Genomic DNA, 19,797 nt, shown 5'->3' on the forward strand with positions numbered 1-19,797 from the left:
GAGATTCTTCCTTCAGCCTATGTTGGCTGTGTCTATATCAAGTTTAGATAAAGAAACAGTAAGTGAAATTTAAAAACTTAAATTCTCCGAAACTTTCAAGTGAATTATGCGTTCCTAATTTGATGTTCTTTTTATGATTGTGATGTTATAGGATTAGAACCATAAGGTTTGAACTGGCTTTCACCATATGAACTAGCTATTAGAAAAGTAAAATTTAAGAGGCTATACTAATTGTGCTAAGTATCATAACTGGCAATTTTTAGCAGAATTTTGCAAGTGACTTGGAACCAGAGAAGCAAATTTACTGAAGAGACCTAGAATTGTCTGGAGAATGAAACCTATTTCAGAATGTGCAAGAAAAATTGCTTCCAGGGACAGTGTGACTACATAGGATATCTGGGATCCAAGATGAAATGTGTTGATTCAATGGACACTGGGAACACATGTTTGAACTACTATAAAAATTTTCCAAATTCAGATAGAAACAAGGAGGACGAGAGGAAAGGGTGCATGGAGGGGATAAGGAACCTTGGAGGTTAAGTAATTGAAGAGCAGAGTAGTGGGCAGAAGTAAAGCAGAGAGATACACACAAACATGAAATAAATATCAGAATAAGATTTATTAGATAAAAAAATCAGGTTTTAGTGATCGATTTCAAACAAAATTAAAGCTAAAATAGGTTTAAAAAGAAAAATGGGAAACTGTACTATATGTCAACCATATTAATATCTTTTTAGACTAAATGGTAACTAAATAGTTACTAATAGTAACTAATAAATAACTAAGTATTAAATATTGGAATATTGTGTGTAAATGATGAATTGGTGGAGTTTAAAAATATAGAAATTTAGGCTTATGAGTGCAGATATCTACTTTGAGAGAAATAGGGGACAAATATAGTATGGTTTTACATAGATGCATGTAAATGTGTATGTGAATTATATCAATATCTAAATATGTATACATTAATATGCATGTATGTATATATAAAATATATGTGATATGTTTATGCATGCTTAAGTGGTACCCTTGGGGAGGAAGGGGAAAAAAAGACTAAAGTGAAAAGTGTGCTGCAGAGAAAATCTACAAGGAAGCAAAGATGGACAGCTCTGAACATAATGTGTAATTTATTATATAGTATTTTTTGAAATGGAAATGTATCGCATTATATTCTGAATCCTCTCTTATGCCTTGCTGTATAAATGGTATTTTTTTCCTTTTTCTATTTTGTATTTCACTTTTTAATTAATAAAATAAATGGCTATTTGGAATGATTTACTAAGCTACAAGGCAACTTGATGGTAGTTGATATTGATGATCATTACCATACTACTTTGGTATCTTTGCTGAGATTCTTTGGTTACATTGGTGAAATAAATATCTCCACTAAAATTAGTTCATGGATTAGATATTTTTATTATGGCTTGTGCTATGTCTGATCAATCTTGTTGTTCTTATGTTAATTATAAATAGTATAAATTTTGACAAGCCTACATTAAGATCCAACAAGCTATAGCAGAAATACCTCCCTCACATGACCCTGGGCGTAATGTTTCCTCTTGGTTCACTTGGTTGCAGGGAAATGATCTGTTACCCATTCTTGTTAATTGATCACTTATGACCTCTGTCATATAATCCTATTCAGACTTTGCATTCAGTGCTATGTTGCCTATTAATTAATTGCCTGTTTTGAACTTACATCAGAAACTTGTTAGTGTGCACTACTGATAACGGCCATGTTAAAAAAAAATCTTATAGAATTAGTTTATAGATAAGTGATATGAGAGACACCACTGATTAAAGGGGGAAAAGAAAACAATCAGACTGATCCTGTCTTTAATTGATCCTACTTAGAGTTAATTGATTTTGTCCTGTACCTGCCTACCTAACTCATGGTTTGGTCTTTGAATGTAATTCAAATTGAGCTGGCCAGTAATGAGTTAAATTTAGAAATCCAGTTCTCTCATTAATCAGTTTTATTCTTGTGTCAAGGAAATGTGTTACTCTTGAAGAAAGCAGGTGTAGGGAGTCTATTTTATATCTTGATACCACCAAGCTATCCTTCAAGGATGTCTGGTTTGTTGTCCAATGAAGTCTGGTTTGCTATCTATCATTGCAGATGCAAACACTCAAACAACAAACATTTCTTAGTCACAGGAGGGAAGGAGGGGGTTGCTGCTGGCCCTCATTCCCAGACTTCCATCCAATCATATTTTCTTCCTTCTAGGTTTTAAGGCTTTCTATTTCATGTACTCATACAAACTATATGAGTTTTCTCCCTTATCTGAAGTCATAGCTTTGCTGTGGAAGCTGAGATCCTACTTATTAGTAAATTTGCACTTTCCTAATAAATTGTGCTGGGAACTCTGTGCTTCCAGTCTACTTTAATTTTAACTCTTACCATATTTCTTTGAGAAGTCTAGGAAACTCTCATTTCTGCTCATTTTTGTTGGCATACATTGCTGACATTTGAACCCAAGTTTATAATTTTTCCTTTTTTTCCTGCAGAAAACATTTCCCCAATGAAGCATTCTTGGATTCTCCATGAGACATTGTCTTATGTTTCTGAATACCTATTCCATAACTCAATATATAGCACATGATAGGTGCTTCAGAGGTATCAAACAAATGTTTTATTGAATGAATATTTTATGTTTTGCACTTTATATTTTACATTGTCCCATGACAAGCAAACATACAAGACTTTGTTAGTAGTTTCACCTTTAGCTGGGCAGTACATACATAATTCTTACTTCTAGTTTGCATATGTTGCAGGTGATTTTATATGTCAATATTTTTTGTTTGGTGGGGGCAGAAGTTTGTGAACAGAAAAATTAATTTTGTTTCCATATATACTCTGAAACTTTAAAGTTCTTTGTCATCAGAAGATAACATCAGAGTTCTAAGTTTCTAGGGAGCCATGAAGTTTCAGACTGAGACTAAAAGGAAATTTGGAAAGAAAAAATTGGAAGACTTGGTTATAGCCTAAAGATATAGAAGGCTCAATAAGGTAAGGGATATACATGGGATGTACATGAGATGTATGATAAAAAGTGGTTAAGTTAATCTCCTCACTCCTATGAAAGATAGTATAGTTGCCCTGCTGTTGCACTAGATGGGAGTTTGGGGCCATCTGAAAAAGTTGAAAGAAAGAATTACTCTTTGGGATCTTTGTCTAATATTTTGTTTAGTACTAGTATTATAGGGTATATAACTCAATGAAGTCAAATAATAGCTAATTAAAACCAGCATTTATATAAGATTTTAAGGTAGAATATGTTTTGTATATTAGCTTATTTGATTCTCAAGAACAGGTAAGAGACTCATGTGCAATAATATTTATAGTAGCATTTTTTGCAGTAGCATAAAACAGGAAACAAAATGAGTGTTCATTGAATGGGCAACTGCTTAACAAATTGAGGCATGTGAAAATAAAATATTATTGTGCTTTAAGAATTTATGAATGAAGAGTGAATATTGAAAACTATTTTTGCATATATTTTGAAAATAAAGAGCTATTATTTAAAAAAAAAAAGAATATATGAATGATTGATTCAGAGAAAACTAAGATTTGTTTGAATAAAGTGAAATCATGAAAATAACTTACCTGATGACCAAAATAATGTAAAGGAATTTTAAAGAGCTATAAAACTTTTGATCAACATTATGACTAATCATGATTCTTCCAAAGCCTAATAATGATAAACCATGTCTCCCATCATTTGGCAAAAGAGATGGAATGAGTCATAAACATACATTTTTTGAGTTGGAAATTAAACAAAACAAAAAACCCAAAACATTTCCATATACATCGCAGGATATACAAAGAGCAAACTCATACATCATGGCATGTTTTTTTAAAAGAAATATATTACATTTTACAAGTTACTTTCAAAATTGTTTTACTTATCTCTGTGCTTCCTTTGGTTCTCTTATGTACAAAGGAAAAAATTTACAATAGTCCTTTAAAAAATCCTTATTGTTTACCCTACCTCCTCTTAATGAAAACGAAGGAAAAGCTTCTTCTAACAAACCAAACTAATTCAAACTATGGTTATGTCTAAAACATAGTTGTTCTTCTGTATCTTCAGAGCTCAGGATGTGGGTAAGATGCTTCATCTATAAGTCTCCTGGGAAATACAATCAGTCATGACTTTGATCTGCATTTTTAACTTTTCCAAAGTTATTTTTCTTTGTATGTCCTTGTACAAGTTACTTTGGGTGGGTCACTTTATTTTTCCTCAATTCTTACTATCTAGGATTCTCTTTTAAAATGCCTTTCAGAATTATGATGCAATAGTATTCTATTATATTCACATGACACAATTTGTTCCCTGCCATCCTCCAATGAATAGGAAGCCCTTTTTTGATTTAATCTCTTCCTTCTTCCACTTAAGGATAATAAAATTTGCTTCTAGTCTCTCCCTAGTCCCTTTTCATGCTCCTTTTCTTCTCTATCCGTTTGTTTCCCTTTTGAGTTTGATGTATTTCTATGTCCACTATAATTGAATGAGATTTACTTATTCCCACTCCCCCTAGCCCTTTCTCCATGTTTTCAAATACTTCTCTCAGTCTCCAATTCGGAGAAATAACAAGTTCCACTCCTGTTTTCACCCTTTTTTGCTATCATTGTATTTCTTCTTCCATCCCTTTTCTCTCTCCTCTCCAGAGACTCCAAACAGAATCAATCCACCATCCCAAGTCTTGTTTTTCTTATTTAACTACCACCTCAGTACTCTTTGAAAACATTAAAGCTATGAATAGGCAAATATTTTCCCCTATAAGAATGTCAGTATTCTTTATCATTCAGCCCCTTCTAATTACTTGAGTAAATTTACTTTTCTGAGCCTTCAGTGTCTACTTAACCTTGGTCTTTTCATTACAAATGCTTGAAAATCCTCTATTCCATTTAAAAGTCCATTTGCTTCCCCAGTAAGATGATACTCAGGTTTCTAAGATTATTTTTTATTGTAAATCTATACAACTTTTGCTTTTTAGAATATTACATCCCAAGATCTTTCATTTTTAGTGGAACATGCAGGTCTTATGTGAACCTAACTATGGTTCTTTGGTTTTTTAACTGTTTATTTCTGGACTTTATAGTTTTTTTTTTTTTCTTCTCAGATGTAGGAACTCTGGAATTTGGCAATAGCATTCTTGGGACTTTCCTTTTAAGGATTTTTTTCAGATCTTTTTGTCTTCACCTTTGCTCTCTAATGCTAATAGAAATGGACAGTTTTAATTTTTTTATTTCTTGAAAAAAAGAAATAGCACCAAGAATTTTTATTCATCTTTTTAGTGAGGTAATTGAGGTTAAGTGACTTGCCTAAGGTCACACAACTACTACATATTAAGTGTCTGAAGTCACACTTGAACTCAGGTCCTCCTGACTTCAGGACTAGTGCTCTATCCACTGAACCATCTAGCTATCCATATTTCTCTTATTTGGTCTTCAAGACTTGAGATACACATTTTCAGATGTGGCCAATGAGTTCATTACCTTTCTTGACTATACTCTTTAGGGAGTAGTAATAAAAATACCAAAAAAAGGGTACTGGAAGAAAAACATTAAAAAAATCACACACAGATTAAGTTTAGAAAGAATAGAAATAGGGCAGTTTTATTTTATTGTGTTTAATATATCCCCAAAGATGTTAGCAGATATTGATGTTTCACATATAGTCCCACTTTTGGTATTTTGTATAGGGGATGTTTATATTTGTTAACAATCTTTATATTTGTAAAAAGCTTGATATTTATTTAAAGACAGGTTGGACTCTGTGATACACAAAAGTTTGAAAGAGGAGTATGTGAAGTTTTTAATGCATTGCTTTAGATTCTGAAAACTGGTGATAGCAATCATTCATGGAGAATGGTTTGAGAGAAACCAATAGTGCCTTAGAGAAAAAAAAAAGTCCAAGGGTTAACTTCTATACCATGAACTCTTTTCTCAGAATGTTTTTAAATGTACAAAATTAAAAAAAAAAACCCATAGCCTAAGATAAATAATCACACTGAAAAAAAAAAGATTTAACTTTTTCCTCCATATACGTTTATAACCTTTCTGAAATCTGTTAGTGGGCCCCAGGTTTTTAATGTGGAGTCCATTCTCATAATGTGACTAACTTATTTTATGAATGAAAAAATGGGAGGCCCCAAAACCATAGTGACTAACATGTTTGAGGTACTACAACTTGCAGCATAACCAGGGTGAGAATCCAGGTCTTCTACCTCCTCATCCAATGTCCTACCACCACTACAACTAATAGCTTGTATTTCTATAGCTCTTTGAGATTTGCAAAACACTTAAAAAATATCACAATTTATCCTCAATAATCCTGGAACACTTATCAGACTCATCTCTTACAGAGAAGGAAACTGAGGTAGGCAGAAGTTAAATTATGTGTCCAGGATCATATACTTATATATGTCTAGGAGGAGGGAGATAGGAAATGAGATCTTTCTGATGTAGACTTCTTCCCAGCTAGGTATCCACTCAATTTAGTAGGCGTTTTAAACCTGGGCTTCATTAATTTTTTTCATTTAAAAAATATTTTTCTAATTGCATTTTAACATAAGTGGTTTTCTTTGTGATATTAATGCTTTATTTTGTGCATTTAAAAACATTTAAAAGCATCCCAAGGAGGGCCAAGAGAGCCAGGACAGAGCAATATCACAAAAATTGCAGAGCACTGGTCAGCAGACTTCAGTGCTATAAGAATTGGGGCTTCTGGAACCATGGAGAGAGCAATCCAATCACAAAACAGGGATAGAGGCTGGATGGAAAAGGGAAGGATGCAAAGTGGAGGCCACAAGCAGACAGCTTGTCCCAAGAGTCTGGTTGTGAAAGTGTTGGGGAAAGGGGAGGATTTGAGCTCTCCTCTCCAACCACGACGACTTGGGGATGTCAAGCGAACTCTGGGCAGGGAGGATCTCATCTCTCTGAAGCACTGTTCAGGCCATCCCCTCACATGCTTGTTCTGGTGGGAAAGTCTTCTCATCCATACACAACCATCTCCTTCAGGAAGCTTAGTCTAATCTCATTCAGCTCCAGCCATTTTAGTGCATCCCAGGACACTGCGTCTGTTGCTCTGTCCACAGGCAAAACTCAATATTGGGGTTTTCACAACTAGAAAAAATTCAGGGGCTGGAGCACCATGACTGAATCCAGAAGTCCCAGTGGAGGCAGCTTATATTCTTACCTGTGGATCACAACATTAAAAACGCCACACACCCATTTTAACAGATTGCTTTATTAACATGGCATCCTAAACATTACATAAATGCAATACCACCTATATACTACTTACTGTATCAAATGTCACTTCACTAAGAAGTTCAAGAATACACTTAGGGCTGCTTTAAGAAATGTGAACACTTTGGTTTCTATTTTCATAGCAGTTGCAAAAATCAATTCCTTTATTTAAAGATTTTTTTGTTTCCTACTGGGATCAATGACAAAGTTCATCACCACTGTGGCAATATTTAAAGAGGGGAGAAGATACCTGGAAGACTCTCCAAGGACTTACTAGCCTCACTCTTTCCACATTCTCCCCTAATCCCCCCCCAATTCAATGATTTAATGAGGCACTCAGCAATTTTGACTTTATTTCACTTTCATCAACTTATATATAGCAAATCAGAATAATAAGAAAAAAATTCTCATTATTCTGATTTAGTACAAGAAACCCAGTTCTTATTTGAAGATGATAAACAATTTTGTTTGAAGAACTATTGTCTGTAGTACATACTCAAATTTTTGTTTTATTCAGATTGAAAATCCATTGAATAGTGACATCTATTACATATTATGTCTACTATAGTACTGGTGATCAATAAATTAGTGTACATTTCCCAATCTAGTAAGAAAACCCCATCATATTGCACAGTTGATTCTTATCTAAAAATTCATGGGCTCTAGTAACTTGCAACAAAAGCTCATATGCATGGTCAAGAAAAGGAAGTCTGAGAGTCTATTTTTGTATTTATTTAACATGCCACTGAATACTAACTTCTTGGCCTCACTTTTAAAATTAACTGACAATTGCTAAAAATAGCAGCTATAGCCAAATGTGAAACTACTATTTGAGTGAAGATTAATTTATGTCTATCTCCAAAATCTGGGGCTCTATTAAAGAGGAAAACTTTGCTTCATTTCTTTCCTCCTAACCAAAAAACTTCCAACTTAACAACAGAGCAAGAGAGCTTGGTACAACTTTGGAAACAAAGAAGGATGGAAGTAAAAAAAAAAAAAAAAAAGTTCCCTTTTTAAAGGCAATGAACAATGATATATATAACATATATATCTATATATAAGTACATATAGATATAGATATATATAAATATATCCATTCAGCAGCTTCCTTATCTGTCCTAACACTACTTGAAAGTTAAATATTTTATAGAAATGACAGAACACCTACTTAAATAAAATGCTACATTTAAAAAAATCCTACATATGAGGCAATAATGGGTGAGAATTCCACAAAATGTGTCTGAGTTCATAATTTAATTTGACAAATGGCAAGAGGATTTAGGCCAGATAAAACAGATCTAGGAAAAATTACATTAAGTCTTTCAAGATAACTAGTTCTCAAGAACTGCTTCTTCTCATCTGCTGCAGTCCAGAACGCTCACAATTCCCAGGAGGCTTAATGTTCTTAAACTGGAGGCCTCTTGCCTGAGGCCATGCACCTACCTATGTGTTTACTGAACTGATGAGGAAAATTAATCATTATACCTAGTGGCTGGGAAAGTAAGAGGATTTCTGAAAGTACATAGGATGTAATTATTTTCCTTTACAAGTCCACATATTTACATTAGAAATTAAAAACAATTAAGTGTAAATATGCACCACTTCAATAAGGTAAAAATGTTATCCAAAAACAGAGGGCCCTCAAGGGAGGGGGAAGGTAGTAGCCCTAGTTTGTAGAAGATTTAATAGTATAATTAATACCTCCTGCCTTCCAAAAGCAGTCTCACCCATCATCGTTTCAAAGTTAGCTCAAAAGTTACTATGCTTTTGGGTTTAAATCTTAAGAGCTTTAAAATCATCGTCATATACCTTTATATGTTTACATTTTATATATGTCTTGTAGAGTACTGACTGCATAGTTTCCTTTAAGCACTGATAAAAACAATTTTTTTTCATATACCAGACAGGGAAAACAAATATATGATGGAATAGACACAAAAGCTTGAGCAACCCAAATTGTTCCTTCATAGTAATTCCACCGGACTCACAAATAGTGCAGCACCTCAACCAAAGATATGTTACCTGTTAACCCACAGGAGTTAAATGAATTCAGAGGTCCCGTATTAGTGAAAAATTCTAACATTTTGTGAAACACCTCCAAGCCTGGCACCAAAAGGTTAATGATCTGTAAACCAAACAAGTGGCTTCCTAGCTCTAGACTTCCATTCTTTTCAGGCATGGGTTCTCTTTGGAACTGAAGCAACAGCTACCTTTCAGCCCTTCCCAATGTTCCAGTCAAAATGTGAGAAAAAGTCACTCTTAAAAACGTGCAAGTCTGGCAACAGGAACTGGTCGAAAGGGTAGAGAGAAAATAGTACATTCTTCATGAGACTTCTCTGTATGTTTGTTTTTACCTGCAGAATTACATTAGCCTGTAGGGCACACACTGGGCATATCAATAATGCCCTGGAGAACACACAACACATACATACACACACACACACACACACACACACACACACACACACTCACAGCCATGTTTCAGTTCTTAAAGGCTCCACATTTACTGGCCTTAGAAATGAATTCCTTTAGTAGAGGGCCATCCATTTGCCAAAATGCTGCAGTCTGTGTAACTTCTGTCAAATGATTGACGCAAAACTTAAAGCAGAATTCTTCTAAATCCTAGACACACACAAAAATAAAAACAAGAAGCCTTTTTATTAGCTTTAGTTGAACTATTTCTCCTCCCTTACCTCCCCAAAAAAGGCCAGAAATTTATTTTAAAATACCTAGGCCCACAAGGAACCAAAAACAGATGATAAAAAGAAGGCAGAGAAAATACAGTACACTATTTTATTTTAAAAGATGGTTTCTTTGATGTATTTTGTTGAGGAAAAGCTGTTAGAGAAAACATACTGGATAAATATTTTCTCCTCAGTTATCAAAAGGACAATTAAATTGGGAAAGGTACTCAAGTTTTTTCCTTAAACAAGAGAACAAAGAAGATAAATGAAGGGAGGTTTTGGTTTTTACTAAGAAAGGAATGAAGAAAACACACAATTGGTAAAAAGGCATTCTGAAGAAAGTATTATGTACCTAACTAATTTTTGCTTTCAGGTACCCCTAAATGAAGATGCTTTAAGTTTTCTTAGAGCTCAAAAAACAAACCTCCCAGGATATCAATTGTTTTAAAAAAAAAGTGAGACAAAATTGTTTTATCCAAGTCAGTAAAAACAGTAACACACTTATAGGATAATTGTAGCTGTCAGGTAAGTAGTAATTACCATAGGGCATTTCAGAGGAATTATCTCAAAAGAGATTATACTTTATGATAAGCAATGGACCCAGAATCCTGCTTCTGACATCTCTTATTTATATGACTTTGGGTAAGGTACCAAAATTTCTCAGTTTCTATACCATAAAATTAGGGGATTGGACTGACCTCCCTTCCAGTCTAGATCCATGATACCATGACTTATAAAGTGGAATCTTTCAAATTAAAAAATGAGTCCTATAAATGACAGAATATGGGCATGTATGCAAAGAACAAAAACCACACAATACACATCACAAATCTGTGTTCCAAACCATCTGATAACCACTGTTTATCTTGCACAGAGATATGGGTCCTGAGCTGAAGAAATAACTAGTGAAAATCCCTCTGTTTTCCTGAGAGTCCTGCAGGCAAATATCTACAAAGGGTCACTCTGACCTAGCTGATAGATAAACAACACATTTACCACAGAAACCTATCCAGTAAATATAGCTTCCAAAATTTAAACAGTGCCAGCTATTTTTGTTCCCCAAACTCTTATTTGTATTAGCTCAGTGATGTCTGAAGCCAGGTTTTTCTAAACCAAATGCACTTTGGTCCAGAATTACTCTTATGTTAATAGGAGGACTTTGGATCCAAGAGACTGAAGTATAAATTTATAATTTGATTGTTATTGTACAGCTGAATACAAAGCCAAGCAGAATGTATTATTAAGCTGGATTAAGAACTAAACTGTAAGATGTACATTCTCTGTCTATAGAAAAACAACACCCATAGACCAATACAGAAAAAAAAAATTAGTTCTGTAAAAAGTAAACAAAGGGAATCACAAAAGCATAGTAGAGAGCTGAGAAGACTTCCTTGGAGTCCAAAAGAAAAGGGTTCAAGTCTAGCCTCTGCTCAGTGTTGGCTATGTGATCCTGAGCAAATCCATTAACTTCTGTGAAGGTAACCCTAAAATATTCTCCAGTTGTAAATGAGCTGCTGATCCTGCACTGGCAAACTTCCTCAAAAGTAATGCCCTATACCACTGAAATCACAGGAGCTCACAAAGAAATGACTGGATGGAAGTGCAGAATGCCCTTGGACACTTGGGAGTTGTCTGCATGGAAAGGACAGTTGAATCAGGGAGTCCATGAGAGCACCCAAAGCAAGATTCCCAAAGACGTAGAACATGCTGTTAGGAATCACATTCCAAGGAGAGACTATTGCCCTCCCCCAAATAAACAGAAATAGGAATGGAAATAGACTCACATAAATAGAAAACGAGTTTCTCCAGACAGACTTATAATCCATGGATTAAGCGCCAAATGTGGTAGTTCTCCTCAATCACTCGTGAATTTTAAAGCTATTTTCCAAACTTTGTCATTTTTTAAACGATGGCTTTCTTTTTCAAAATGCTATGTCTGAATTGTATAATTTCCAGTAATAAAAAGAGAGAGAAAGCTGAATATCTAGTTCAGTAAAACTCTCATTAACTCAAATTGCACTGATTGAGAATTCATGACCATGTGGATAAAAGCTTCCCATTATTAAAAAAAAAAAAGAAAGAAAAGACTGCCAAGCAAATTAACAGACTAAACTTTTTCAGGTAGACAGCTTCTCCTACTTGAAAGAATAATCTCAAATTCTTCCGCACAGAATGGAACTATTAAAAATAGATTCATGTTTAGTGACCTTTTTTAGAAGGCTCATCTTTGTCTGCATTTTAAAGTATTAAATAGTTCATATTAGCTTTGTCCTTTTTGCTACCCTCTTCCTCCTCACCCCACCCTGCCTATTCATCTGAACTGGCAGGTTTTCTGTATTCTGGAATTTAAGAAAAAAGTTTATAGCACATGTACTGCAGAATCACAAAAATATGGATTTTAATTCCCCAAAGACTTTATTTTATTTTGGAGATTCATGATTAGGGTAACTTACACTACTATTAAAGAAAAAGAATACAATACTTCAGAGACAGAAAGTGAACTATGCTGGTATATTTCGAGTAGCACATTCTTTTGGCTTGTGGCTTAGGCAGAACAAAGGATGGACCGTTCCCTGCTAAGCCTATTTGCCACTGACATAGGAATGAGATAACTATATTTCTTCTGGAGGCATAATCTCTTCTTTGGAAGCAAGGGAAGAAGGAGTGAGAAACAGATTTGGGGTGATGGCAGTGAAGATGGTTCCTTATTTACAAGCATCATTTTTTCCTTTAAATCTAGAAATGAACAGATCTTCCCTCTTGTTTTAACAAGGTACTGCTACCCAAACAAGAGAGACTGCTTTTGATAAGGCACAGCAATACACAAACCTTCCGTGAATTTCACAAGTATCATACTTATAGTTCCAAGGACAAGGAAATCTTATTCATTTGGGATTTTTTTTTACGGTTCAAGATAAAAGTTGATGCATTTTTATAACCTGCAACATGATTTTTTTAAGTGAGGAGAAAGGAGAAGCCATAATGGGATCTTGCAATTAATTAATAATACACACTGTTCTCAGAATACAACCTTATTTATTATTATTAGTTATTCTGATACTTAGGAAATACAAACTAATCTTATACTGAATATCACAGTAGAAAGTGTTATAAAACAGCCAACGTCAAGTAGATAAAATCATCAAATCATTTGTTACTTTCAATTGTCCAGAAGTTGGAAAAGCTACTTCAAATTTCCTAGATAACAATTTCCTTGGTAATTTCCAGATACTGAGGAGAGGGATAAAAAGCTTTTATTTAAAATATACTCTTGACATAATCTATAACTTTATTTCAAATCCAAAGACAGTAAAACAAAATTCTTCATTCTGTCAAATAATTGGACATTACTCTGTTTTCACCATGTCTACAACCTAATTTCATTTCCTAAATTACTAAAGGTATTTTGGATCATAAAAGAAAAACTATCTTTCCTTTATTTAGAAAACAAGAAAATGCAATATATTTTCAGTCCCTAATGCTAAAAACAATGGTCTTCCATTAAATAGCTAGTAACATGACCTCAGTACAGCTTTGACCTCAGTCCTCAATCCTTTTCCCTTTATAGCTACAACACAAACAACTGATTATTAAGACTATTAACATGAAAGTACCTTGGAAAGGGCTTGGAAAAACCACATGTGTAATCTCTGTAACATGTCAGATGTGGACAAGAATATTATAAGTGTATCCTTTGTCCACTGACAACTTTGGTAACTGAGCCAACAACTTGGTGGAATGGCTAGCTATAATTTTTAAATATGCAGGGAAAACCTGCAACTCGAATTCCTTTCAAAGCACTAGACATAATAAGAATAAAAAATATTTTCAGTCCCTAGTGATTCTTTTTTTCTGGAGTTAAGAGAGAGAGTCTTTTTTTTTTTATCTCCCATATAGAGACATAGTAAATCAAGATAGTTGTGTGAAAATAGTCATCTAGATCTTTGAGAGACTTAAAAAAAAAGCTGGATCACAGGGTCAAGGGCAAGAATTCTCAATACCCAGATCCCAAAGGAAAAAAAAAAACAAAACTTAACATCTCTGAATAAACTCTTATATTTCCTTCTTTCTACTGAAAGCAAAACCTGTAGAGATACAACGGAACAAGCAAAAACCAAACACTGGCTCTGGACTTAAATCCCACCTGATTCTCACTACTTGCAAGACCTTGGACAAGTCAAATCGCCTCCTTGGGACTCCCTTTCCTCATCTGTAAAATATTCCTTAAAGAGTAAGTTCTTAAGAAAAATAAGTAGAGATATCAATAGTATAAGGAAGCTAGAGAAATGAACAGATATTCTATATTCTTATAGCTATTATCCAACTCTCTCATAGGTTTAAAATATATGCTTAACCCCAAAATTCCTTGATGATAAAAGCAAAGAAATTTAATATAGTTTTAAAAACAGGGCTTATAGATTTATAATGATGATTAAGACCTTCTTAGAGGGTGTGTTTTGCTCACATGCAGACAAGAATAAATCTTAAAAAAAAAAAAAAAAAAAAAAAAAAGGTTGCCAAATATAAAAGTTCTTATGAATCTATTTTTAATAGTTCCATTCTATGCTGAAGAATTTAGGCAGTGAAGAGCCTATAGCTCTTCATAAGAACTCATTTCAATATGTCATACTGATTTTTATCTGCACACATATATTTCAAAATTATCTCAACAACTGTTTAAAAGAGCAGCAGCAATAACTTTATGAAAATAAAAATATAAATACACTAGTTGTTCAGGCTTTTTCTTTCTGCCATGTTAAACCTTTTGATGTTCTACCATCTCACCCTCCCAAAAAAAGGAGGCAGGAAGAGAGACCTGTATCAAAGTTTACTAGATGAAGAATTTTAAAATTAAGTTTTACTGAGTCAGCAAAGCTTTCCTGTCATAAAATGAACGTACATACATAATAAAAAGTTACTTTTTTGGTAAAATGACTGAATTTTGCATGGTGAATACTGAATAAAAGAAATGCTACTTAAGGCATTCTAGTTAATGCTTTATTATTTTTTTAATGGAAAATTACTGGATTTGGTGGTGACTCCAACCACTTTAGGACTTGAAAGTCAGCCAAACCAAAACATCAAAATACTTATAAAACAATTCAAAAAGAATCAAACCTAAATATAATAATGTTTCAGAAATACAGGGGACGATATTGGCAAAGATGTCAAATGTATAATTTCCCTTCTGCTACATGTTTCTAGCCACATTATCTTTAGAATTATCCCATGCAGCTTTTTTTCATAGAAGTCAGCAATCTATTCATATTAAAACTCAATAACTTCTAAATATAATGAAGAATGGATAAATTTTCATATTCAATGTATATTCCTTAAGGCTTGGCTTAATGAACTGTAAAATGTCAGGCAAGTTATTTTTCTTTGGCCCCTATCTCTTTTATAAAATGAGATGACTTAAATGATCTGTTAAGTCCCTTTTAGCTCCACTATGCTATGACTGCAAATATAAGGAAAAACAGCTGCATAAGAGTGACTTTTTAAAATACTTCATTTTACAGAAGAAAACTATTTCATCTTCCAGATAACTATTTTTAGTTTTCTCTCAGGACAACTAGGTGGTACAGTGGATAGAGTTTTCTCTCATTATAAATAACCAATATAACATAGGAGCCTGTCTGCTACAAAGCCTAAAAAAGGGATTCACAGAAAAATTCTTTTAAAATAGTTAATCAGTCATTAGACAGTGATAAAGTTTTTTTTTGTTTGTTTTGTTTTGTTTTTAGCAGAAAAATAGATTCACAAATAGGGCTCATGCTTTGGGCAGGAATGGTCTAGCATGTTATATTAGAAGTAGATCTTGGATTTCAAATACACTATCCTTTAAATTTGCTTAGGCTTGATATTTTGTGCCTCAATCTACTGGATATCTACAATGATTGTAGTAGGTCATTATTTGTTATTCTCTTTTTGGTTAAAAATGAAATCAGATGGAAAATACTTTAAATAAATTAATTCTAAAGGGCAAATCAAAATTATCCATGTCATGATGAAGCACGGCTGAATTTACTTGCTAGTCAGCAGTTGAGGAATTAAATTTTTCTGACTCTAGGCTAAAATGAGGCTGCCTCATCATGCTTCTCAGTCCCATAGAGAACAGAAGAAGGGGAAAACACACCAGCTGCCACACTAGGTGCTCAGGGTTCCCTGTGAGGTTACCTCTGCATCGTATCTGACTGCAGCAGAGAGCAATGAAAAGGCATTCTCCACAGTAATCCCTCGCTTGATGATGTGCTGACAAAGTTTTTTCAATCTATTTTCACAGTAAGATGTAGCCAAATCCAAAAGACCTAAAATGAAAGGTAAGGAAGAAGAGTAGAAAGGATTAATCAAATCCACCTAAATTCATGCAATTATTTTATTTTAACTGAACAGAGGCAAGTCAGCATGATTTTTAAAAGGGTAGCTTTTTCTTTATTTTCTTAAATATATAACTCCTGCAATCCCCTTCCCACCTCTGTGCTTTGAACAAACTAAACAGTTTCTCTCAAACTAGAAATAATTTTTCTCCTTTTGTTTATAAGGTTTCAGATATTCCTTTCCTAAACCTAACCCCGCCTATTGTTGTTCCAAATCTGAATGAACTATTTTGGACTGTAGAATTAATAAGCCCACATCTATATTTAAATATAACCATTAGTCCGTGTTTAACAGCATCATTTACATCAACAATTCCAAAAAATTAATGTTTTAAAAAGAAATCTTCAATATTAAGTTTTACCTATCTCAAGGCTATAAAATACCCACAAGAAAGTGTTTCTTTAACATGCAATTTAGATAGGCCAAACACAGATGACATACCAATAGCATCTTCAGGTGGCAAGTCAACTGTGTCTGTATAAAGGTACTGGAGAAAGGCACGATACACTGGGTAAGAAAACTGGTCTATTTCTATCACCTCTTTCATGTCTTCATTCCAGTAAGACTGGAACATAGTTCGAAAATGTTCACATCTAAAAACAAAAAACAAAATTAACCAACCAAGAAAAGGGGATGGGGAGGACAATCATACACAAAACATAAAAAAAATCCTTAAAGCTTTTCCTTTTCAATTATGAGTCTTGACTTAGCTTCACATCTCACCCAGCCATCTGTCTTGGCATCCCTGTGTAAGGTACTTTGTCCCTTTAAAACCCTTTTCATGTACTTCAGTTACATTATAAAAAGGGCAGAAAAAAAATTTTTAATAAAGAAAAAGATTTATATTAACTAACAACAGATAAAAATATTACTGCTGTTGTTATGAATATTTTGATACCTAAAAGAAAAAGAACTTAACTATTAATTATTTGAATAAGGAAAAATGGCTTTCAGATGCAACTCTAGATACTCAATTTGTGAATGATGTAAAATGATGCTTCATTTCTATGTAAATGTTATGTTCTATTAAAAAGGCAGAGAAAGGGAAACTATGAATGAAAAAGAACAGTTTCACTGTAGATAAAACCTTTATCAACCATTTTGAAGAGCTTCAAGATTAATGTCAACTAATTTATATATAACTTTTATAATTAAAGAAAGACCAGAGTGATTTTAAAAGGATGCTATATTTGAAATGTAAGGAGCAAATTTCACTCCTGCCCTCCCAAATCATTAAGAGTCAAACAATTTGAAAACAATTGATAACAACTGAAAAAGGATTGTAAATTTTTAAGGTGAGTCAATGAGCTATAGAAGGTTCTTAATTAAATCAAAGAATATAGCAGAATGCTGGGTAACAAGAAAAGAAGTGAAAGGCCTAACATTAGGACTGAAATGTTCCTGTGTCCTCCAAAGCAGCCAGAAGCAAATACCAGAAAGCAAACTTGAGCTAAATGATTGTTCACTGACCAACCAGTCAAGATTATTAGGTCCTATGTGCAGGGCATTGTGCTAAGCACGATGGAAAGACAACTGATTTCCTTGGCCAAGAACTTCAGTGGTACCTGCTATTTTATGCTGACAAGAGAAGCTTGTCTAAGGGGCACAATTGCCTTCTGCGGCCACTTGGGGCTTGAAAAAGAAAAGCTTTGCCCTGTGACGTGGCTAAGTTTGTTTGCAGCACCATGCTGCTGTGAGCTGGGTCCTGGGTGCACACTGGTATCCTGGGGTGTGAGAAGCTCACTCTGCGGAGTCCAGAGGGCCGGTCCAAAGAGCTTAAAGAAGTACAAGTCATATTGAGAAATAAACCCTTTCTAAAATATATTTAAGGGTGACTATAAATGGAGAAAGTTTGTAAATGCTGAGTTCCAGTGAAAAGAGTGGGGGGAACAAGCAGGGAGCCTGAAGTGCAATTGTTCCTCAGTGACTCCAATGGCAGAGTTATGAGCTGCCCCAAGCACATGGGTGTTCCTCCCTCAAGTATTTGTGTAATTCTCATCAAAAACACTGAGTGCCAAATTTATAAGCTATTTCTAAATTGATAAATGGTCAGAGAATATAAACAGATAATTTTTCAGATGATAAAACTAAACCCATTTCTAGTCACATAAAAAGGTGATCACTATTGTTCAAAGAAATGCAAATTAAGACAACTCTAAGATACCACAACATACCTGTCAGATTGGCTAGAATGACAGGAAAAGATAATGATGAATGTTGGAGAGGAAGTGGGAAAACTGGGACACTGATACATTGTTGGTAGAAATGTGAATGGATCCAAACATTCTGGAGAACAATTTGGAACTATGCTCAAAAAGTTATCCAACTGTGCATACCCTTTGACCCAGCAGTGTTTCTACTGGGTTTATATCCCAAAGAACTCTTAAAGGAGGGAAAGGGACCCACATGTGCAAAAATGTTTGTGGCAGCCCTTTTTGTAGTGGCAAGAACCTGGAAACTGAGTGGATGCCCATTAATTGGAGAATGGCTGAACAAATTGTGGACATATAGATGCTGTATAATACTATTGCTCTGTAAGAAACAATCAGCATGATAAATTCAGAAAAGCTTGGAGAGACTTCCATGAACTGATGCTGAGTGAAGGGAGCAGAACCAAGAGAACATTGTACATGACAACAAGATTATGTGATGATCAACTGTGATAGAGATGGCTCTACTCAACAATGAGGTGATGCAAGGAAACTCCAATAGACTTGAGATGGAAAGAGCTATCCAAAGACAGAGAGAAAATTATGGAGATTGAATATGGATCAAAGTATGATATTTTCACCTTTCTTTTTGTTGTATTTTTGCTTTTTTGTGGTTTTTTTCACCTGTTGATTTGATTTTTCTTGTACAACATTACGAATATGGAAGTATGTTTAGAAGAATTATACAGGTTTAACATATATTGCATTGTTTGCTGTGTATGAGAGGAGGTGGGGATAAGGGAAGGAGAAAAAGTTAAAACACAAGTTTTTTGCAAAGATGAATGTTGAAAACTGTCTGCATGTATTTGATAAAATAAAAGCCTATTTTAAATAAATAAATAAATAACCTTTAGGTGGGAAAAAAGCATTGAGTACACTGGTGGGAGAGTGGTATATAGATTTATATATGCATTGTAATGTAGCTTATTGTCTATACACTATCTTTGAACAATGACATTATTACTTTTATCTCTTTTAGTTAAGGTCTAAACGTCAATATTGTGAGTGGTTACATAAATATCATGTATCATATGAATGAGTTACATTTTGGTTCATGAGGAAACAAAGTTCATGGGCAGAAGCACAGGAGAGGGGCAAGTAGGTAATGTGCATTCTTCCTCAATAAAGCTACCCCCCAAATCCTGAGAGAATATGAGTACAATACCACAGTGGTGGCTCTATCTCTGGGAACTCTGTCTTGAAAACGTGAACCAAGTGAATGAACAAGCTAACCCAATAAATGAGAAGGAATTCGCCCCTAAAGAGATCA

General features: G+C 34.1%; 1 protein-coding gene across 3 annotated transcripts in view; it reads right to left on the reverse strand.

Annotated features, from left to right (window-relative positions):
* Nucleotides 1-5,593: 5,593 nt before the first annotated feature.
* RCBTB1 (RCC1 and BTB domain containing protein 1) overlaps nt 5,594-19,797 on the reverse strand; it is a 55,102-nt gene continuing 40,898 nt past the window's right edge. The window contains exons 10-13 of one of the 3 annotated variants that reach the window (XM_074304760.1): nt 16,759-16,910; nt 16,117-16,247; nt 9,767-9,877; nt 5,594-7,202 (exon numbers count right to left, since the gene is read on the reverse strand). In XM_074304760.1, the coding sequence (XP_074160861.1) occupies nt 7,191-7,202; nt 9,767-9,877; nt 16,117-16,247; nt 16,759-16,910 (406 nt within the window). In that variant the 3' untranslated portion in view covers nt 5,594-7,190. Of the gene's footprint in view, nt 7,203-9,604; nt 9,878-16,116; nt 16,248-16,758; nt 16,911-19,797 lie in introns of those variants that run through there. The other 2 variants (XM_074304758.1, XM_074304757.1) reach the window with 2 other exon arrangements.

The sequence above is a fragment of the Sminthopsis crassicaudata genome, chromosome 3 (assembly GCF_048593235.1).
Source record: "Sminthopsis crassicaudata isolate SCR6 chromosome 3, ASM4859323v1, whole genome shotgun sequence".
Classification (NCBI taxonomy): Eukaryota; Metazoa; Chordata; class Mammalia; order Dasyuromorphia; family Dasyuridae; genus Sminthopsis; species Sminthopsis crassicaudata.